Here is a 23613-nt window from a genome sequence, read left to right on the forward strand (position 1 = left end):
TTTTCTTTTTTTTTTTTTTTTTTTTAATATATATATTAAGCAGTCATGGAAAAGAGTGTGAGAGGGGTAAGGCCAGCAAAGGCAGCTGGATAGAGAGCTGCAATGAGCACTCAGTGCAGTGCACAGCTCACATCCAGGGCCTTGAGTTCAGCAGGGTGAACTTCTGTTACATCAGGCGAGGCTGCTCCCATCACCTAGGACCTGACTTTTCAAGCAGTCCATGTGAGAAAGGGCTCCAGATGAGGTGGATGAAAGACTCGTGCCAAGAACCACTGAATTTTGGGAGTTGCTCAGAGGTCAGCCCTGGCGCAGATGCGTTGGCCAGGAAGAAGCGGGGTGGCCCAGGGAACCACAGCCAGCCAACTCTCATGGACCTGCTCCTCACGCCAACCTCACCGCTCTTTCAGATGCTGCTTGGGCCTTGGCTTTTGCCTCTGCCAAAACTGCGGTTGATGGCTGCTGCAGTGGAAATCCACTCTCCGCTTTTGTAGGCCCTCCTTACCACCATGGGGCCACAGGGCACACAGGGTGCACACTAGCATGCAGATGGGCTGCAGAGACATGGGGACGGGAGGTGAAGACCATCAGCTGCTATCTCCTGTCCCTGTGCTTGCAGAAAGCCAGCAGAGACCTGCTGAGGGGAAAGGATCAGACCAGGATTTTCAAGACCACATTCCCACACTGCGGTCAGCAGTTACGGTGGTGGTGACGAGAGGGAAGAGGCCTCTGCTGTGCAAACAGAGCACTGGTTTACTGGTAAAGGAAGAAGGGTTTTCAGGGGCCTGCTGAAAGGAAGTTTGGTGTGAGAGTGACTTGGTGTCTTGCTATACAAGTCTGGAAGGCTGCAGGGCTCCCCAAGCAACAACCTCAGAGCAGCATGATTTGCTAGCAGCTACATGCAGTTACTAAATCATTACACGAAGTCAATACTGTGCTGGGGCTACCCCTGGCTCAGCTGACCTTAGGGAATAGCCACCCTTGTGTCCTCTGGAGCCTGAAGTTGTACAACTCCCTGAGAATGCCTGAACATCTTCTGCTTCTCAAATAAAGGAGCTAGAGCAAACAAAGGACTTAAGGCTTTAAATCTCACTGTTAGAGTGACTAAGAGTCTTTAGGGATCTTGCTGGAGCCCAAAGGAACATTCTGCACTTGATCAGGATTACTATGCTTTAGGCAATGCTGAGTTGGTCATCTCCTGTGATTTGAGGCATGCAGCAGAGCTCTGGGGTCTTTGGCTACCAAAAAGAAATGAGTATGGTCAGGGTGTGATAGTTTTAGATGCCTGTTCTAGAAGATAAACTTTGCTATTGTAAGTGCTTGTTTTTCTCCAGTGACTAAAGGGAAGTCTATGTGACTAATTAGTATCTAAGATTAAGCAAGTTGTACCCCATGCCCTGTCTGGAACCACTAAAATGGTAAGATCAGAAATGTCTGTAGAATTTAGACAGTAAAACTACAAGAAACTGCAGGATCTCAGTTTGGGATTAGAGGCTCTACCTGTGTGAGCTGCCAAAATCCTGTTTGGATCTACCCTGGCATACATGGTTTAAAGGTCAGAGCAAGACCTGGGCCTCATTCTCCTTTAACCTAGTGCCTTTCCAGCTGCTGAACTGCTTTTTTTTCCTCTCATTTATGAAACCACTGCTAATGGGGCTGTGTAGGCGCCTTCCCTGCCAACCTCTGACCTATTTCTTGCTCTGTGGCAGCCATGGCTGTGGAGTTAATTTCAATTTCATACAATTATATTTACAGGGTAAATTATTTTATAAATGGCTTAATAGCTTCTTGGGCTTACTTGCTATTTTAAGATTATTTTTCAGCAGCTTCAAACCCTGGCTAAATAGACGTTCCTCTACTGAAAATGTGCATTCAGAACAGGAAGGAGCTTGACTTTGTAAAAATTTATTTCCCTTTTAACCTAATTATGTGACTATTTGTAACAATAAGCTTCAGTTCCACTCCAGATACTAAAATTTCTTCTGTAGGCAGTTACTTGCTTCAGGCTATAAGGTATTTACTATTGAAATGCAGTGAAATGAAGAAATTTAGACATATAACATTGAATATGTGTTATTAAAGACTGGGCACTGTCATGAATTGCTTGAGAAATCTAAGGAGCTGGAAATAAAATGCATGTGGAATTATACAAAAAAAAAGTTCACTTCTAAAAATCATTTGTGGCAATCAAAGTTAACTTTAAATGTTTTCTCACTGAAATGAAGGTGAGTTAAAAAAAAAAAAAAACTTCTGTAGATGTGTAGGTGTAGGGGAAGCAGAGAATTATTCCACTGTTCAGAAAATGTGAAATGAGGAAAAGATGTCACTTTGAAACAAAGAACCTTGTGAATTTTTGGTACAAAGTACATGAACCATTTTCTCTTAGAGATATTAGAGCCATTTCCATCAACGTGAACTTGCTTTTAGCAGTAAATATGTACCTGAAAGTTTTAAACAAAATTCACTTCAAGTGCTGCATCTTCCTGTTGCTTCATTTCCCCTTATTTCTTGCTCTGTGCAGCTGCTGTTACTTTAATTAAAAGTATAATCAGGTGGGCACTCAGAACAAGGTCTCCTTGCTGCTGGCACAGTGTGGTGCCTCCATGCTGCCTGGCCTCTCCCTCTCAGGAAACAGCAGCTGAGGGGCTGGCAGCATGCTTAGCTGTGGCAGCATCGGCTGCCTCCAGCAGCAAGAGAAGTCCCTGCCCTTTCTGTGCATGTCCACATGCTGTCCTGGGGCTGTGTCCTCCCTCAGGTGCTGCTCGGCCCCAGGAGCCATAGCTGTGCTGGAGCTTTGTGGCCTTTTATGAATGAGTTGCAGGCTGTTGACACACATGGGTGTTGTGGCAAGGTCTTGTTCTTCGGATATTCTCCTTGTTTTATTTCCTACTGTTACTACTATTCTTTTTTGGCATTTTTTTTCCAGTGTAGAATGGACCAAAATAAGTGCTGGGCTGAGCTGTGCTGCTTGCCATCCCCGAGTGTGGGTGGGTGGTGTCTCCTCCGTCCCTCCTCACTTCCCCGCAGGTGCTGTGACTACTGGTGCACAGCACATTGACTTCATGCTGCCAGAAGCCCTGCTGCTCGCCTGTGGGGGGCTCTTTTGGGGCAGAAAGGTCTTGGCAGCACTGTGGTGGCAGAGGGGAAGCAGCTGGGTGCCTGTGGTGTGGGCTGCTGGTGGTCTCATCCTTGCCAGCGGCCTCTGTGCTTCAGCAACGGCTGCTGAGGGAAGGTGTCTGTTTCTGTTAACTGAACCCAGAAACACTTCTCATTTCTGTCTCCACTAGTGTAACAGCCCCATGTGTTGCTTTTGTACACACTTCCTGACAATAAAGATGTTTTTTTCCTGCCTCTCTCCTTTCATTCTCTGCTGTTCCCTCCCTCCCCCCATCAATCTCCAATCCTCATAAAAGCCCCTCATCTGTTCTATTTTTTTTGTTCTAGCCAATAGTTTTGTCTCTGTCCTCCTTGGTTCTGAAGACCTTTTTCTTATGTAGGCAGGTCATCTCCCACACTTGTTTCCACTACCATTTTTGCAAACTTGGCTCTTGTTTTGTTCATTTCCTGCTTCGTTTCCTTTACCTCTCCCCTATCTTTTCCTTTTGTCTCTGAAATCTTTAATCTGCCTCTAGACAAAGTCATCCTCCCTCACAGGCACTTCAAATTTCAGTCCTCCAGGCTGTTTCTGCCCTCATAATGTTCATTTTCACCTCCTTGCTGCTTCTTCCCACACCTCTGCTCAGCCTACACACACCCTTTCTCCTCCTCTGCCTGCTGGCTGTTGACAGGGATCTTCACTTAGCTTTTCCTCACCAGCTGTGTTCTCTGATGTCAGTTCATGTTTTTGTCTCCTCCTCCTGTGCTCTGTGACCTCAAAGATTTGTCTTGCATTTTGGCTCCTTCCATGTTGTCCAGCTTGACAGCTCCAGGCTCTACCCTTCATCCCATGCCTTTCTTCTGCTTTCATGGATACCTGAGAAGAATCTCATTGCCTTTCTCCACTGCATTTTGTGGTTTCTTTCTCAGAAATTTTGATTAACTTAGTGATTCTTCTGTGGGTTAATCAAATCCCAAATCCACAGTTCTGACTGCTGCTTGTCACGTTGATTTATCCTGCAAGCTCCAGCCTCTTCCTGCCCTTAAACAACATTTCTATTTTTCCTCATATAAAAATGACAAAATCTGACTACCAGCTGAGACTACCTTGCCTGTTCAATTCTTCCTTGATACTCTAACCCTTCCTTTGCACAATTCCAAGTGCCATATATCTTTAATAACTACCATCCTGTCTTCAGTCTTAGTTTACCCTGTCAGCCGGTACTTCCAACTGTGCTCTGCCTGAATTTTGTCTTCCCTTAGCCAAAACTGCATAGTTATGTGGGTTTCTCCTATGTCTCCAGTCTTTCTGAATGCATCTTTGTCTGTTCTTCAGTCTCTTCCAGATGATCTCACTTAGAAATATAAAATCTTTCTCTATGCTAAGCAATGTACAGAGCAAACCCCTTGGGTGTTTTTGGCCTGACCCCACTCATCTGAATTAGCACCTCAGGTGCCCATTCAGCTCAGTGTAGTCCTTGCACTGCCTTTTCAAACTCATCACTGTATCCTTTTTTGTCACAGAAGGTAGCACAGAAGTTTTAATCTATCATCTGATATGGCTATAGCTGTCACATCACTTAGCAAGCTTCTTGGAAGTTCATGGTGACTCCTAGTGTCTATGGAAAGCAGAGAGCTGGCCATCTCTTCATTAGGGCTTTTACATGCTTGAGGAAAAGCAGGGCCTTTTTCTGTTGGGTTGCTGAAGGAATGGAGACTCATTAGTAATTAGGGGATGTTAATGACTAACTGACCTCCAAACAAGTAATTTCCCAGTTTCTCACATTCCTCACCTCAAGATGGTCTTATCTAAAACACCCAGCTTTGTTACCACGAAAGACTTCTGGCTGCTAATGTGTAGCTCCTGCTTCCCTGGAAAGAACCGTGCAAGCTAATCTTGTCCCTGAAGTTTCCAGTAAACCACAAAAGCATTTCAGCATGTGTATGAGTAGAACAGGATGGAGACAAGCTGGGGCACTGCTTGTAGGTGCTCAGGGCTGTGCCTGTGCTTCATTAGGAAAGGAGAAAGCCTACCATCTGACAGTGATGTGGGGGTCCACACCAACCACCAGTGCTTTCAATTTGGAGTAACAACTTTCTAAGAGGTGTGAAAGTGGGGGACAAAAAGAGCTTTGTTCTTATAAACCTTTGAGGTTTATAAGAACCAAAATAATTTGGTTTAGGTTTACATTTCAACAGATGGTTCTTCTCTCAGTTTTAACCACTTCTGTGTCTGTTTGGAAGCTCAGTTTCACATCAGCTTTTTTTTTTTTTTTTTTTTTTTTGGTAAATCTAGGGGTCTTTAAGTGGTTTAGCCTTTTGGGTCATCGTCACTGTTGTCCATCTTGTTGCAATAAGCCTTTTATACTTGTTGAAAAACCTCCTGTAATGACCAAGTTCCCTTTTATGGCAGTGACATTCTGGATCAGGGGACTAATAAGGAGAGCCACCTAAAAGTACATTCAGTACCTCTATTTAGAGAGCCTCATACTGCTAATTCCCAGCACTTGGAGGTCACTGCCTGCAGAATTGTCTCTGCCATCATAATGAGTATTGTCAGATGATGACTCTGAACTGCAATTTCAATTTGATAATCCATGATCAAAAGGAAAAAAGTGGGCACAGCTGGAGTTTGTTCCACACCTGAGCCTTGCTCCAAGGTCTGAACCAGGATGGGGAAGCCAAGAGAGGGCAAGCCTGTGTGAGGAGCTGCTTGAATAGTTTGATTTAGATTAGCTCTTTTTTCCTGTTATTTTTACTTGTCTTGTTTGATGATCTCAATTCCTAGTTGAGGAGAATATTTTATTGCATGCAGTAAGTATGCTGAGGAGGTGTATACAGCATTGTTGGTGTTATTTCTACGGAGGTAGTTTCAAGCTTAGTTAAGAAAATGAGCTTGAACTGCTTGGAGTGGTAAATAACCAAGCACTGATATCTAGGAGTAGATGATACATGATGGCTTGAAAATCTAGTGAAGCAGTGTTTCTCCTATGGAGCTGCTTAGGTCAGTGCTTTCTCTTGGTTTCCCCTCTGAACACACGATGGCAGCATATGCCTTCAGCAGCAGTTAAAATATTTAATATTTAAAATAACTGGGAGCTAGCTTCTAATCCTCTTCTTGAAAATGGCTTGTGAGAAATTAAATAAATATTTATTTGCCCATGCCTAAAGTCTCATTTTCCTTCCCTTTATAAAAATGTAGTCCGTTCCTGATTCCTCCCTTTTGGTTTAATTCTGCATTTATGCCTAATACGGCTGAATTCTCTTCTGATACCATGTCCTACTGCTCAGAGTCAGTGCCTTTTGTGCAAGGTGAGGCTTCTCTTGTGGAGATAATGCAGGTTTGTGGTTCCGATAGTTCAACCTGGAGCTCAGGCTGCTGCAGTGGGAAAATCAATTTATTTTTTTTTGCTTTTGAGTAGCAAAAATTTCATCCAAGGATGAATCTGCCAATGGTGGGACAAAGACAGTGGCTCGGGGAATGAGGACCTTCACAAACAGTTGTATGGAAGTAAATTCTTGCTGTGGATGTCAACAGGATCTGAAGCGTCTCAGCCTGTCCTGGAGATTTCAGATGAGCTGAGCTTTTTGAAGCACCATTATGATTTTTTCTCCTTACCTTTGCTTTACTTACAAGATCATGTGGATGCTAACAATATTTTTGCTCCAAGGACACCCCCAATTTCCTATCAGGAGGTGGGTTTACGGAAGGAAACCCTGGCCCTGCTGTGTTTTAGCGGTTCCTATGAACTCCTGGTTGTTCTGTGTCCCACGGCTGCCGCCCGGTGGTGCTGATGCTCCTCACGGGGCTGCTGCTGGGGAGCTACAGCCTGGAGGCACTGTGCATTTTGTTTCACGTCGCTTATCTTTTGCCACTGCCCCTGTCTGAGGGTATGATTCTAGGGACTAGACTTGCATTAAGCCCCTAAAACAGCTAATGTTTTGTTATAGCAGGCAGTTAGTTGATCCCAGCCTCAGTTCTGATTCCTTAATGCAGGGTAGTGCACTTAATTACCTAACACCAAGGTTAGGGGGCTAAGAGTAGCTTGAGGAGATGCATTTGGGGAGCACAAGTTGCCAGGCAATATCCAGGTGGATTTCCAAGGGCAGGAAGATGACTTCAAAGCCAGCACCAGGGCTGGTTTTACCTTCAAAGGTGGCATAAGTCTTTGTAAGCAGGATGTGCCTGAGAGCAGCTGACATCTCTATGCCTGTGGAGTGACAAGTGTCCAGATGCAAGTGGCTAATGAACACATTCTGTTTCAGGATTCCCCCTCCAGATGGTGGGCAGAGAAGTGTTGTGATGACCCTCCTGCCTGTCCCAGCCTCACCAGTCCTGCGATGTGTGCAGAGGAGTGCCTGCCCTCAGACAGCAGCCGGTGTCACCCAAGCATCACATCCCCCTTCTTGCCTTTGGATCCCTCATCTTGACTTTGGATCAATGTTAGTGAGACGGCTGCTGGCTGTGCAGATCTCACTCCTTTTCAGATATACTATGCTCCTAATGCCCACAAAAGCTGAAAGGAAAAGATGCTTTGTTCTGTTGTCTTCTGAGATAACATAATCTTCATTTTTATTTGTCACAGTGTCTAATGAGCTATCCCTGTGATACTTTAAAAGAATTGGGGAAGGTACACTGGAGCACACTTCCCTGGGCCTTGTATCAGTCAGTATCCAAACCTCAGCTCTCACTTGAAATGAGCTTTCCATGTGCTTCAAAGACCAAAGAGAAATACTGGCATTGTCTATAAACTGAATTCTTGATATGTTGAAATAATTGCGCAGCTGTTGCCTTAGGCTCTAGCACTGAATAATGTCAGCAGTGTTTTTAGCATCACATGGCTAGGCGTGTTTAATGGACATGGTAGGGTGACTGGCCCTCTGAAGTGAAACCCAGCACACCTGGATATTCACAGCCAAATAATGGCCAGCTGCCTCCTTCCTGCTGCTAGATTTGTGTTGAGTTTTCAGGGGGAAGAACAATGTTGTCAGCACTCAGCTGTGAAGGAGGTGGCCATGGAAGCACTCATGCATGAAGCCCTGTGCTAGTGCAGGCAGTGGTTTGCTGCTTCAGGTGTCCAAACTGCAGGAGTTTGCAGACTCTAGACTCTCCTTGTTTTTTCTGGTTTGACTGTACAATCCAAAATCTGTTTTTTGTTGCTCTTCTTGTTGTTTTTTTTTTAGGGAAAAACTGTCTGTCTCACTTCCATGGTTGGTGGAAAAAACACCCTATGCAAACCACTTCAGTTCTGATCCTGAAACATAGTGTGCAAGGAACAGGCATCTCTGCATGACCCCTGAACTAAAGCTCACATCTTTCAAGCCTATAATAGCTGTAAAAGCCTGCTAGAGAGCAGGGAGCTCTCTAGAGCTGATTTTTCCCTTTGATTTTGGGATGAAGGGGTGTGAAATTTTGTTTGGGGCCTGCTTCAGTCCTACCTATGTCCCAGTTAGATCTTAGCTGGAGCATCTCATAGGGCTGTGCTTTTTCAAAAGCAAATAATTGAAGGTGTGTAGCATGCTGGGCAAGTTTTCTGTCTATTTCTAAACAGCGTAAATGTTGGTTCTCCAGCTGATGAAGAAAATCTGGGCCGATCAAAGGGAGATTAGTTTCTGTGTCAGCCATCTGTCCTGCCTCTTCCTCTGTGGATTGGTGTGACCATAAAACAACTGCTACAGCACAGTTAACAAGCTAAAATGTTCCTGCATGATTTCTCACCACTGAAAATAAAGCCAGCTTTGCTCTCTTGCCCTATACTTTCAGCAGAACGCTTGCCTCTTCCATCAGGAAACAGAGTATTTTAAGTGATGTATGGAAATGTTTCTCACAGAGTGAGAGCAGACCAGGAATGTGCAGATCCTAAAAGGTTTTTCATGCTAGAGGAGTTCTTATTTTTAAATAGTTTGATCTTAAAAAATAAATCCAGTTGGTTTTGCGCGTTTGGCATCAGATTTCTTGTAGTAGTAGCAGCAGTAACAAGGTATTTAAATAACAACCTTTTCCCTTTGCCAGCTTTCTCTGCTGTCCTGAAGCTAGCTTAAAAGGAGTTGCTATGGAAATTCAACTTTGCCAGGCCATATGCATGGGATTAGAGCTTGACTATGAATCAAGAAACAAAAGGAACTGGATGAAAAGTCTCTTTATCCAAATACACATCTTCAGCAGTGATCACTTGTAATCAAAATTCCTTCCCTGATTTTTCTGCTCGAGGCACAAAACAGCAAGTGTGGCTGCAGTGCAAGAAGAGCAACACGAACTAATTTTCCATTGCTATAGTACTGGGAATAAATAGCCTTATTTTTAGGATGGAGCTTGCTAGCTCACGATTCAATTCCTGGATTATCTGCATCCCTATGTAGTTCAACTTCCCTTATGCCCATATAGAAAATATTTTAACATGGTATTTTTTTCTTGCTTGCTTTGCATGTTTCCAGTGTGAAGAGTAGCACAAATCAACTCAGCGTCCTACAACCAGGTTTTTCCATGAGAAGTGGCAACCTGGCAATCTCAGTAATCACTTGTTTTTAGCTTTTTGGGGTCTGGAATTGTGTGAAATGATGTGGCAGGCTGAGCTTCATTGCTGCAATATTGACTGGGGAGATAGAGGTTTTGAAAGGATTATTTCCCTTAGTCCTGTGAAATAACTGAGGCAGGGGAGGTCTCTTTCCATAGTGTGGGGTTGCAACCTGACTGCTGCACTGTGCAAAGTTGTGACCTTCAGCTGCACAATTTGACTGCTTTGATAAACACCTCGCAGTTCTGGCTCTGTTATAAAGCCAGGACACGCAGCTTTCATCAGCTCCGTAAGGGGCCTAGAGGCCTCTCAGGGTCCCTGGCCAAGCACATTAAAAATGAGCTGGTTAAATTTTTCCTGCGAACGTGTCCTCTAATGTATCTCTGGGACTTTGTGATGCGGCTCAGCCCATCCCGTGTAATGTCAATGATGCAGACAGATACCAGGCCCTGACTCTGGTCTTTATCCAGAGCAGTCATGCATGGCTAATGCAAAAAGAAAAAAAGAAATAAAAATATGCTTGATATGTTTTCATGAGAGAGCATTGAAACATGTTCTTTTGCTTTAAACCCTGCAAGAAAGGGAAGTAAACTTGATCTTTGGTCCTTGCCTAGAGCCCTTAGGTTTCTTTCTGTAGCAGTCAAGTGAGACAAAGCCAGTAAAAATATATCCAGTTGGAGTCATTGGTCTCACTCAGCTCCAGCTGCAACTGTCTGTTCAGCCCTACCAGATGAAATTTCCCTGCTGGAGCAGGGGTTACACAACCGAGTGGTTTTTATGAGGAACTGTTTCAAATCTCCTGTGCTACCCATCTCCCCCAGGTGAAATATTCAGCAGAATAGCAAGGGAAAGAGCAGTCCAGGGGAGGTGTGAAAGCACCACCAGCAGCGGCTGCTGAAGATGTCACTGCATGTTCATAGAGCCCGGCGTGGTGTTTTCTTAATTTCCTGTTTGAAGCGCAGACAACTGTGGTGCTGATCCTTTACCAGATAAAGATCGCTTCTAATGGTGACGGCGTAGCTAAGAAGCCCTGTGTAAATTAGGGTGGTTGTACTGTTTGTACAGGGGCTGGTTCTTTAATGGTGACCATTAATCACACCCGTTAGCAGAGGCTGTGTCCTCCTTGAAAGCCTCCAGAGGAGACCTTCGTGTGAGACTGGGCCCATGGCTGTTCTCACTTCCCAAACAGACCTCTGTCTGGGACCGGGGCTCTCTTGCCCTGGATTGTCCCTAAATACAAACAGGAAGATGTGGAGATAGCCAAGGCCTGCTTCTGAGAGTTCCCACGCAGGAGAGAAGTCATTCTGGAACTGATGGGTAATTCCAGCTCTCGCTGTTAGCTCCATGCCACAGACATCTTTCCATTATCAGCAGCTTGTTCCATACGTCTGCTGTGTAGATTTGCTCGTAGCATTTCCTTCTTACCGAGATGTCTGTACGTTCCCTTTTTATTCCATACCGGGATAGTTTGGTATGTACTTTCCTGCAGGCACTCTCCACTGCTGTATCTGAACTGCAGCACGTTTTCCCCGTCAGGGCCAGGCGCTTGGCTCCCTGAAGCCCCTGCCAATTCCACTCTGCAGCTCAAGTGACTTGGCACCCATTTCTCACAGAGACCCTCGGTATCCTACACCTCCATACATGCCCCTGATACTTGTATTTATCTTTGCCTGATTTGGGCTCATCTGCTGTGGAGTTTCTGCAGATGTTTCTTTATTTAAACCATACTTTACGAAGGGAAGGAAAGGAGACACGCAGAGGAAGGAGGTGTGTTTCACAGTATCACATTTATTCTGAAGTGGCTCTGATGCCAGGAAAATGTGCACATCGCTCATAATTTTTCTCATTTGTTCTTCCCTCCGACTCCCCCCTCAGAAAAACACCAACAGGAATTCCTCGCTTCCTTACTTACTAATTAAATCTCTCTGCCTACAATAAACCAAGAAGGTCTATCAATGAGGCAGTATGTGGTCAAACGCTGGTTGGAACTGCTCAGCAGGAAATTTGGTAGGAAAATACGACTTCAGCAGCTTAGCAGGCTTTATTTTTAGGGCGCGTGAGCTTGTTTAACTTGCAGATGCGAACTGCCAGATTTCTATTGTTGTCAGATGGCTCACGTCCCACCAGGCTGAGTCAAACTGGTGACTCACTGCAAGGAGGAATCGCTTTGGCAATAGGCTGTGATTTTCTTCCCTCCTCCAGTCAAAGATGTGCAATAGATAAAAACTTGTTTTGGGGAGTGAGTTTCCAGCTTGCTCGGGTTTAAAAATCCCTGTTTGTAATGAAAAAGCAATCGGACTGCAAAAGTTGTTTGAGAAGCACCTGATGTGTTGAGGTTTGGTGCTCTTGTGGGTGGACGTGGGCTGCCTCTGCTCATGCTCAGGGCTGGCCAGGTGCAAGCCAAGCCCCAAAGGGAAACAAGGGGGCCGTGTTTGCTCGGCGCTGATCCTTGGCCAGCAGCCCCTGCCGAGAGCTGGGATTTATTGGGCCAGGAGCACAGTGCTGTACTGAGGCTGGGACGGGGCTTTCAGGTGGGAGCTGGCTGGCATCCGGCCAGCCTGGCAAGTGGATGTAAATCCAAAGGCTCGAGTCCGTACGTTGTTTGGGGAAACTCAAGTTCTAGCTTGAGAGCACAGCCTCTCCTTCTCTTCTCCCTGAGCCCTGCTCCTCCCAAATCCTTATCGTTGTCTATAGTACAAACTACTCCAAGAAATCACAAAATTCATTGAGATATGTAAACATAGGATTACCCTGGACTTCTTAATGTGCTCACTTCTTGCTTTTCTGCCTTTAAGGCTCTTTAAAACCTTGAGTGCAATCGAATGCTGGCTTGGATACGTGGAGAGCAGCTTTCAGGCCATTGCCCATAGGGGTGAAAAACCCTCGTGGCACTTCTGGTTGGTCTTGCTGTGTGCTCCAAAGCAGCAGGGGTTGTGGGTTGGTCAGTTTGTGTGTACCAAGCAGGAAGGCAGCACGCCTGACAGGCTTTAAGCCATGAACAAAGGGCGTTTCTGTGGGCTCACAGCACTTTGCAAAGGTCTCGCCAATTCACTTGGAAGTTACTGATGGGGAACCAGCATTAGAGCATTTTTTGTCCTGTTGTCCCAGTCACCAAGAGGCATTTGGACCTAATGACTTGTCACCTTGCCTAGTGGGCATGTTGTCCAGAGCCCTGGTCCCCTGCACGTGAGCTTCCTCCTCTGGGTTACAGTGCAGAGGGCATTGTTGTTTGGCAGCTCTTCAGGCACTGAGGAGCTGGAATTTTGTCAAAGTTGAATTGCACTTGAGCATGCTCCTTAAAATGGAGACCAAACTCTTCCTCTAATGCACCACTAGGTGCTCTGTAGGCGTTGTCAATGGGAAGAAAACAGATGGCCTTAGCAAAAGGTGCAATTAAAAATTAGTCAGCCTACTACAGTACGGCATTTTTGCTTATCACAGGCTTATGTTGGTTTAACTTTACTGACTTAGGTACTGAGGGCTCTGTTATGAGTTCATAGTTTGGTGACTAAATGAGGTTTTTTGTTTGTTTTACTTTTAAGGAAATTTGCTTATTGTGTGAGTTTTACTGTAGCACGTCCTCAAGCCCATCACTGAAGTGTTAGATCACACAGCCTGAGGTTGTGGTGTTGGACAAATCCACGTATGATTTAATAACCCTAAATGGACTATGTCCAGTCCTGCAGTTTTTCTGTCAGTCTGGCCCAAGGCCATGGCAGTCTGTCACACGCAAGGACTCTGCAATTGTACTCACAGCCTGACAGTGATTATCCAGCTCTTTTTTTCCTCTTTGGCCTTGTAACTGATCTGTATGCTCTAACTGTCCTGCTGTGTCTAACAGGGATAAGGTGATAGCTGTCCCTCCTCAGCTGCAAGCTTGCTTATAACTTTAAAGCCTGCATTTAATGGTAATGCTTATTTCTTTTCCAAGGACATGCTGCTCTATCAGCAGAATGTACTTTGATACAGGAGCTGGTGTGCAAACCCAGACAGGTTAAGATAACCATGTAAAAGCAGCAGATTATGTCAATCTCTGGAAGCAAGGAAGGTGACTGCTGATGGACGTATGCAGCAGCTAGGTTATGCAGTGGGAATCATGTGGGTTATGAACTGTGAAATAGTGTTTCAATCACCCTTGATAATTATGAGCAGTGTTCCAGGTATGTTGCTTTGCAGTGACCTCTATGGGTGAGACTGGCTTTGGTCAGGTACTAGCCTCATCAGCCAGGTAGTTTAAAGGTAAAGGAAATAAATAATTAAAAAACAAACAAACAAACAAACAAAAAACTTTATTATATGCCCGGCATTTAACCAGGGAGCACGGCTCTGTGATGCACTGTCCTGAGCTGCAAAGCTGGCTTTAAAATTTGCTGTTATCCTACACCCATTTCCCCCCCACCAATTATGCCAGGACAGCCACTGAGGGGCTGGAGCTGGTAACAGGAACTGTGATAAACAATCCATGTTAAAAATACTGACCCTCAGCCTTTTGAGGGAGAGGGGAGGGGAAATAAGGGTTATATTTAACACGTCTTGTTGCGGTGATCTCCCGGTCAGTTGATGCAGAGCTTGAGGTGGTGGAAGAGCTAGAGAGGTGTGAGAAGGGTGGGTAGCTGCCTCTGAGACTGGCTTCATTTGTCACCACACCACCCGCCCCCAAAAAAGAAAGGATTGAATTGTGAGCCCCGGTATCAGAGTATTAATCATCACTGCTTGTATTTGAAGGGGGGAGTTATTTTAGAAAATATACTCTGTGAATTTAGCAAGTGCTGCATGACAGTGAAATGTCTCACGTACCTCCCACATCCTCATCTCTATCTGGGGTCCCTGGCTGCAATGCTGGTTTCTGATGGTGAGATAATGTACGGGAGCAAGATGGGTATCAGAACTGTCAAAGGTCAACCACGATGTGGCTGTACCAGCACAGTGACAAACAGCTCTGACCTCCAGCCCCCTTTCTCTTGGGTGGGATGGCTCCATCACACAGGTACGTCCTCTTCCATACACCAGTGGGAGCGGGATTGGGGAGCCAGTTCACTTTTTTTTTCCTGCCTACAAATAAATATTCCCATGAGCAATACTGAGAACAGATGCAATTCAAATGATCAATCTGCAATGGAAAATCTTTAGGTTAGTGGATGAATTCGAAGTTGTTTTTTGCCCCTTGATCTGTGGCTTCCAAGCTGTGCACGTACTAAGTGACCGCAGCGAGGAGCTACCCTGCTTAGTGCGGCACCAGAAATCACCTCCAGACAGATCTTACTGCAAGAAGAACATTTAGCAGGATGTGATTGTTGGACCTCAGGCTGAAGCTTGTCCTTTAATAAATTAGGACTGTTTTTCCTCACAAATCTGAAAATGAACCATGGTTTCCTCAAGTTACCCTCTGGTTGAGCTGCAGAGTAAAGTAGTTACGTACGTGGCTTTAGACTGTTTTTAAGTTATTTTGCTTACTTGATATTGTTTCATATGCAGGGAATCTTGTTTCTGATAGCTCTGCAGTTGCACGAGTGGATCTCAATTCTGTTGTCGCTTCAAGCCCGATATGAGGGGCACTGATGATGCTATTTTTGCCAGAAAATATTCTCATGCTAAGATGCCTTTACAGCCTTACCTGGAGCAGCATGGTCAGCATCTGAGTTTGCTAAATCTCTATGCTTACACAAGATTTTTCTGGTATTTTGTCTGTGATTTTTTTTTTGCACAGGGCTGTAATGTACAGTTACAGAGCAGGCTAGAGTTTATAATGTTAATAATGACAGGATTTATTATTAGAACATAAGTTGACTTTTTTACTTGTGTGAGCTATGTGAAAGTTGTAGAGTCATGGGATGGGAGATAGTCCTACATCTGTGCTGTAGAAAGCAAGGTCCCTGGATTAGCAAATGAAATAATACCTCTGCTGCCTGTCAGCTCCTCAGTCAGATGTTCAGGTGTGCAGTGCAGTTCAGACACCTTGGGTAGGATCTCAATATTCACTTTTGCCAAGATCACTTTTCTGCCAGGTCACTTGCAGGGACAGCGCAGCCTGATGCTAGCTTTGGAAGTGGCACAGCCCAGTGGGCAGGAGACATTCTGGATTAACTTTATTCTGTTAGTATGAGGACACGAGCTTTGTGCCAGGGTTGAGCTTGAAGTTGATGTAAAAGCCAAAACACCAGCCCTAGAGATGGATGCTTTCCTTTTCCCTTAGAGAAGACGTCTGCCCTCGTTTTCCTTTTGGGCTCAGTGTGCTGTTCCAGTAACCTGCTCGCCAGCAAACTCCTCCCATGGAGGAGGAATAGGGAATGGGAGGGTGAGAGAGGAACTCCAGATGTCCTTGCCAAAAGGAGGGCAGCTGCAGGAGGCACAAGCAGAAGGGGATTTTGGCAGCCCAGGCTCTGCCTTTGTTGTCTGGTGCTGGTGAAGGGAGATGGGATGTCAGGGAAGTAAATTTATTAAAAATAGGTTCTCTGGCAGCTGTTCTGGCCTCATTTGTCAGTTGTGGTCCTAGGATGCTGACTTTCAGAAGTGCCACGGTGAATGAGTTTGAAGGAAGCATGGCACGACTGCAGGGACAACTGAGGTGGTGATGCAGTGCCTCAGATGCAGCCGGGGTGGGATGTATAACAAAAAGTTAAAACAACCAGTTTCCCATGCTCGTGGCTTCCAGGAAATTGCATGACGGATGTAGCCAGCATTTCTCAAGAGCTCTACAGAAAACCTTCCATTTAAATATTATTCCAGTTAATGTGTATATTTATAGAAGTCAGGAATAAATGAGCATACTCACACATGCTGTTTTCCCGGAAAAAACTTTTTCATTATGCGCACTCACACACGTGCACACACATGGATTTAGAAAAGAGCAAGCAGTGCAAAACATGCACGTTGTTAATTTCTGTACAATATTTACATTGGTTTAAATCCCACAGGCAGAGAACAGCCAGTGTAGGGTTTTCTTAGGTACTTGACAGTTAAATGTTTTGGAAAAACATGCATTCAGTGATCCTAAAGAGAAAACTACCCGACTCCTTTCTTGTCCTGGTGTTTTAGGTGTGCTCATGAGTCCTGTTGTTTTTCCATGGAAGAGATGAAATCTAAGAACTGAGAGAACAGCCAGCACTGTTAAATATTATTTTTAAGTGAAGTGACATTTTCCATAGAAAAACAGGAATAGCACTGTTTTTCTTTCTTTGCTGTGAAATGGGGGTAAAACCACTGCACTAAGTGATGGGCTTAAGACTGCCAGTCTGTTTTGTCCTGCCTTTACCCAACCCCAGACAGCTCCCTCACCCTGCAAAAAGCACAGCAAGGGGCAGAACCGCCCCATATTAATTTACATGGGTATGAGCAGGACAAACAATGAAAGATTCCAGCAGCTGGAATCAGTACATGGATAAGAGGATCTGTAACATCTATGGGAAGTAAGAAATGTGTCCTGTGTGGGTTGTTCTTGCTTTCAAGGCTGTTTGAGCACATCGTCTTGAACCTACCACAAGTCTTGCTTTGAAAATTCAGCACCTCTGTGGCACAGCACCTCGTGGTGGTTTGAGCTGTGTCAGAGGCCTGATGCACTGCTCACGCCCAGGCAGGATTCTCAGGTAAGCTTGAGGTCACACAGAGTTAAAATACCTCCCTTCGAGCGTTAGATGGGGGAGAAACAGGGTTTGGACTTTTTAGCCTTGTGAACAATAACCATGCCTCTTAATGCTGAGCAACATAATCTGCTTACTGCAACAAGGACTGTTTTGTTGGTGCCCTCACCTCACACCCAAAGAACCCCTTGCAGCCCGTATTTTTGGCAGCAGTGGGGATTTGGGGTTATGCTCGCTCTGCAGGCACGGCCTGGCTCTGGTGTCCCACCCAGCGGAGCAGCACGGGGCGGCTCTGCAGGACGGCTGCCCCCGTGCTGCTCTGGCCTGTTTTACTTGGATTTGTTGGCCTGGGTTGATGACGGTTTGAGCATCTCCACAGTGTGCTGGGGAAACAGCCTCAGCTGCTGCGTGCATGGCCCAGTTCCTCCCTGTTACCATGCGCCTCCTGTTTTCTTTCTCCAGACAGAGCCCTGTGTAAATGCTCCTTCACAGGGACTGTTGTTGTCTGCTGCTGTTCTGAGGCAGCATTTCCAAGACAGTCATTTCCTGCCCATTTTGCAGCAAATCCACCCGCTGGGAGGGACGCGGAGTGGTGCTGGGGAGTTGTGTAGGGACACCAGCCTTCAAGAAGATCACTGAAGGTGCTGTAAGAGTTCATCAGCATGATTGGTCCCGTTCTTCTTTACCTACTGTTTCCCAGAGGAAAGACCTCTGGTCTATACAGCATAGAGAGCAGAGCAGGACTGGGTCTCCCTGTCACCCCTGCAGCGCCACAGGGAGGCCTTCCAAAAACCATCCTGGGGGTGTTTTTAGAGGCTGAATCCACACAGCAGGGCTGTGATGGATGAGGGTGGGGGGAACAGCTTTGCTCTCTGAGGAACAGCTGTGTATTTGCATGGGCAGCACAGGGACTTCTCATTGTAACTTGTGCAAGGACCAGGGCATGACTTGTATATGACTTTCACTGCCTCCTTGCCCTTGTGCTTCATACATTGGAGCCTGGGTAATTTGCACTGGTTCTGTGAAGATGGGGAAGATTTGTGCTGTCACACAAACACTTGGCGCCTTTCATCTGATGTAGAGTCTGCTGTGTTACCAAAAAAAATCCTCCTGTGAGAGGAGGGGCTTTCGGGGTGGCTGTTGTTCAAGGCTGTGCTTCCTCACATCATGACACCTACCCTGGGAACTCGGGCTGGCACGGCGCATTGCACAGCTGTGCATATGCAGAGGCAGTTGGGCAGAGGCTGCTTTTCAGAGCTCTGGTGTGCCAGCAGGGAAAGCACTGCAAAGTGCTGTGGTGAGCTTACAGCAAGTGAATCGCATAGGGAGGGATGGGGAATAGGAAAAGTGAGCTGGCTGGGAGCAGTGAAACCCTTGAATAACACTGTATGTTTAGCATCTGAGAGCACTGCCACATCCTGTCTCCTAGCTTCAGCTAGATAAAGGCATTAGCTTCTAATTTGATTTTTGCTTCTAAACCCCTAGTTCTGGTGCGTGCTGTTTGCTGACAATAGCCCTTTGTTAGGCAGAAGGAACTCTGCTGCGTGTTAGCCAGAAAAACTGTGAATCCACTCTTCATTTACCACCATCATTCCTCCCAGCCTGGCTTTACTAGCATCTGAAAAATTACTTTTCTTCTTCCTGAATGCATAATTGGTTATTTATACACAAACCGTAGAGCATTTACTTGGTGTACCTGACCTAGAAAAAAGATTAGTCAAGAACTATCCTACCAGATGTGAGTGTCAGTCAACATATGATCTCCATATAATTTATAAGGTATTAAATTACAAAATAATGAATCTTTTCAGTTAGCATTTTGGCACATGATGATAGTATTACATTTTATGTGAGAATATCGACCGCAGCTCTTGCCCCATAAAACTGCAAACAGAAATTTGTAAGCATTGGCACTCGTTTCACTTAGAAAAAGACAACCATTATGCTCGGATTACAGTCAAGCTATGTATGTACAGCCTGGAGGTTGTCCAGTCACACACAGTTCTTTCCCCCTCTCTTTTAACATTTCCTTAAGAAGGCTAGACAGTGGTTTCTAGGTTAGACGTTTTTTCCCCTGGCTTTAGCTAGAGGAAGGTCTGCGGAGCACAGAGCAGGTCTTCCAGGATCCTTGCAGACAAGATGTTGGCCTGGTGCTGAGCCTGGTTCTGCCCTGCTCAGCCCACAGTGACCAGGTGAGAACAGCCTCATCCCTCAGAGCTCCTAACCCCTGTGTGACGTGGGCATGCTGGCTTTCTGCTCCTTGTTTGCGAGTGGGAAGCAACAGCTTTAAAGTAAGCTTTACAAGCTGACAGTTAAAGGTTGCTCATTGCGAGCAAGCTAGCCTGTAAACAAGTTTCTAGTCTTTGTAAAGCTGAAGAAAGAAGGCTTTTTATACCACGTACAAGAGCATGTACTCACGTGCCATATATTTTTCTAACCAACAGGCTGAAATGAATCTTCAGTACTGTAACCTCAGCTTTTTAGTGTATTCTTTTTTCCCTTCTCTCTCCCATCCCTGTGAATACAGCACTCATCTCACCCAATGCTATTTTCAATAACCCATTAATGGCAGAGTAGTGGGGCTGGGTTCCCCATCCCTCTCGCCCAGCTTGAGATGTCTCCCAGCCCTCAGAGGCAGTGTCGTGCATGGAAAACCCTGCCTCTCGCCTCGCTCTGCGTTTTGATCTGAAGTTATGGAAACAGCTTCTCTGAAATGTATACATCTTATGGCAAGTGTTGAAACAGGCTCATCAGCCAAAGGAAATACGAAACTTTAAAAGTTTAAAATAGTTCAGGCCTGTATGGGAAGGAAAGGGGCATGGCACGGACTTTCACTTAGTGTATGGTTAAGTGACTGTGCTGAATTACAGGGCCACGTTGGTGGATTTAGGGAGGAACATTGGAAGGTGGCAGGTGAGAGCAATGCTAGTTAAAATCAGATGTTGGGGTCTTGTGTTTTCAGTGTAAAGGGATGAGCAGAGGTGTTCAGCAGATATTAATGCTTCTTAAAAGCTTCATTAAACACAGCTCACTGCTTCTAGTTGTGGTAAACTTTTCCCAACTGCTGACAAATTTATTGTAATTAATTTATTGTAACTGTGCCATTGTCCTGCCACATCAATTTTATTCCACCAATGGGTTTGAATGCTTTTCACCTTTTTCTCTGCTCTAAAGTGATGTTTAAGTTTGATATGCAGCAAAAAGCTCCTAAGCCAGCCTTGTGTGCAAGTTTCTAGTGAATATGGCCATAACTCAAAGCTGAGGTGGAATAGTTTGGGTGCTGTAGTACTCTGCACATAATGAGTTAATCATATACTTTTCTGCAGTAAGAGCCAACAGACAGGGGCAGTAGATAAGTGGCAGCCATTTAGGGGTTAAATAGTGACCTCTAGGGTTTGTTTTAGGCTTGGTAAGCTAGTTTGGGAAGATTATTTTTTTAATTCAAAGTGAATGTATTAATAAATACTCCCTTTATAGCATAACATTTTTCTTTGCCGCTGAATTCTTTTCACACTTCAAAAAAACTGATTGCTTTAAGAAGTAATCATGCTTGTGTAGCTTGATATCTCATGAGACTTGATCTGAGGGAAGTAAGACAAATGGCTGAGTGGAAAACATCTGTTCAATTAATATTTTGTCTTTTTTGGCAATATAGCCCTAGAAGTAGCATTACGGTGTACTGTGGAAAATGTAGATTACTGATCTAACAAGTAAAACTTCATACTTTTTCAAGTTTACTTGGTTTCCTCATTTATGTGTCTTACACTTAAGAATGAATTGGCCTGCTAAGGTCAGTACAGCTTGAAATGCGGAACAACAGCTGGAGAAATGAACCATGTAGTAAAATGCAACAACATACAGATAGTTAACTTTCCACATTTATATAATCTATATCTGTAAAAGGAAATGCAGGCTATGCAATAAATTAATTGCAAAACAAGAAAACATTGCAACTAGGAAGAGTGTGACTTATTTTTACTTTTTTTTTTTTTTTTGGAATTATTTTGAGACCTAGTTTAATTAGTTGATTGTGTAGGAAAAAAAAAAAAAAAAAAAAAAAAAAAAAAAGCAAACCAAGCAATCACAAGATCTTCTGTTAATTGGATGCACTGACATCAATTTTCTGTATCCAAACATGCTTTTTTGCGAGGTCAGTACTCCAAGGTTCTTCAGCCTTTCAGATGTATGTGATTTCCACATAAGAGACTTGGCCTGGCAAGAACTCTGGGGTTTCAGGCCCTTTCCTTTAGCTGACTTTATGGGTTAAGTCCCATAATCTCCTGGGATGTAAAAACCCAGGTGCAACAGAGCAGTAATGTGCTCTTTAATTCTCCCTAGAGATGTCATTTAAAATAAATTACAAGACATGTTAATCTTACAAAAATGAAACTTATTTCAAAACTGCATCATTATTACTTTTTTTTATATCAAGTAACTGATCTGCTTACTTTCAAAACAATTATTTACATTCCAAGCCTTTCCATACAATAAACTTAATATGCAGGTACCTAGTGAAGCCAGGATCTATATACTCTTGTAGTCAAGGAAAAGCCAAAAGCTTTTATTATGCCTTTTTTAAGCAAACATACATATTGTGTGAAGTTACTGAGTTAACATATGATGATGCATTTCCAGAAGGCATGAAATATTGACAGATCTCTAAGAAAATAAAATTGTTTCCCAGCAGGTCCTATGTTAACCACTAGGGGGAAAAAATGCCAAATGTTGGCATATTAGGTTAAAGAATCTGTTCTGTTCCTTTCTTAGCTGGTGCATTTGTCAGCGATCCATGCTCTTCGAAGAGGTCCACCAGGAGTTTTATGTAATGCTTGCCTGTCACATCTGGTGGGGCAATCCCAGTATAACAATTTGTCTACCTGTGTAGTTATCCCCAAGTAGCTTTTCTTCATTAACGCCATGCAAGAACCCATATGCTCTGAAAGAACTAGTTCACACATGGTGTTAATCAAAAAGTAATGGGGGATAACTCCGTGTGTAAACATGGCACTAGAAATGGGATTCAGATGTTGGATCTCCCCCATTTGTAATAGCTTGGTCACTTATTTCATCCTGTGGTGCTGGTAGCGTAGTCTTTGTGAGAGGGGTCTCAGTCTTGAAAAGAGAATCCATTTTTATCTGGGTCTTTATGTTGAAAGATTTCTGGAAAGATTCTGATGTGAAGTAATAGATGAATGGGTCAAAGCAGCAGTTCATTGTTGCAATGCACAACGTGATTGGGTACATTGTCCTCGCAAACCTCTCCAAGGAGCAATTTGCTATTGCTTGGGACCGCACGAGGGCATACAAGAAGAGTATGGAATTGTAAGGCACAAAGCACACAACAAAAATGGCCACATGCACAATGATCATTTTCAATACTCTCTCTTTGTTTGTCCCGATCTGAGACAAGGTGGCAGGTTTCCGGAGAGTCCTGAGAACTAAAGAAGAGCATGTAAGGTTGAGTAGCAAAGGAATTATGAATCCTACCACTTCAATAAATATAGTGATCTTAGACAAATAGGTTTTCCAGATACGTTTGGAAAAACCTTCAAAACAAGTTGTGCTGGAGTTGGAGATGTTGGTTGTGGAAAACAATGAAGCTGAAATCCCACCACTGAGGACCAATATCCAAACACCTGCACAGACTATGGCTGAGTTTCTTCTGGTCCTTATGGTACGAGACCGGAATGGATAGACGATAGCGAGGAAGCGGTCAACACTAATGCAAGTGAGAAACAGCATGCTACCGTAGATGTTGGTGAGAAATGCTGTACCAGAAATCTTGCACAGGCTATCTCCAAAAGGCCAGTGCCTGTTGAAATTGTAAAAGATCTTAAAAGGCAAAGTGAACACAAACAGCAGATCTGAAACTGCCAGGTTTGTCATGAAAATGGCTGTTTCGCTTCGCATTTTCATCCGACAGCAGAAAACAAAGAGGGAGGCACAGTTGGTAATTAAACCAAGGATGAAGACCACACTATACACAGCTCCATACAAGTTGTACTTGAAGGAATCATCTGTCAAACAGGTATGATTGTTGCTGTGGTTTCCCATGCCAAGTTTGTGATGTGCTTCCAAAGAACTTCAAAGTCTACTTCAGTGCCGTCCATAAAACAAGGCAGGGATCTCTTTTCTTCCTGAAGAAATGCATTCCAGGAAGGTTGCTTGACACCCTGCTACCATGTCTTCAGTGCAAGTCCTTTCATCCTAAAGAAGAAAGAAATAAAGCCGTCAGTTTTGCAACCTCCTATCATATAAATTGTCTGAGTGCACATACTCCTCCACATGAATGGGTGTGCAAACAAGACCAGTAATTAATTTACCAAGTACTCTTCATAAATTTCCACCATAACTGGGATTTTTCAAAGTTGAACACAGCAGTTAAGACATGGCTTTTTCTCTTGCTTCCCCCTTTGCTCTCTTGTCCT

General features: G+C 44.4%; 1 protein-coding gene across 1 annotated transcript; it reads right to left on the bottom strand.

Moving 5' to 3' along the window:
• Positions 1–22192: 22192 nt before the first annotated feature.
• On the bottom strand, positions 22193–23239 carry LPAR4 (lysophosphatidic acid receptor 4; the record flags this gene model as incomplete). The annotated part of the gene is made up of 1 exon (XM_084294341.1): positions 22193–23239. One exon carries the CDS (start codon positions 23237–23239, stop codon positions 22193–22195), a length of 1047 nt encoding a protein of 348 aa, XP_084150467.1.
• Positions 23240–23613: the final 374 nt, after the last annotated feature.

This window comes from Netta rufina (genome assembly GCF_964035555.1).
Source record: "Netta rufina genome assembly, chromosome: 12".
NCBI lineage: Eukaryota > Metazoa > Chordata > Aves > Anseriformes > Anatidae > Netta > Netta rufina.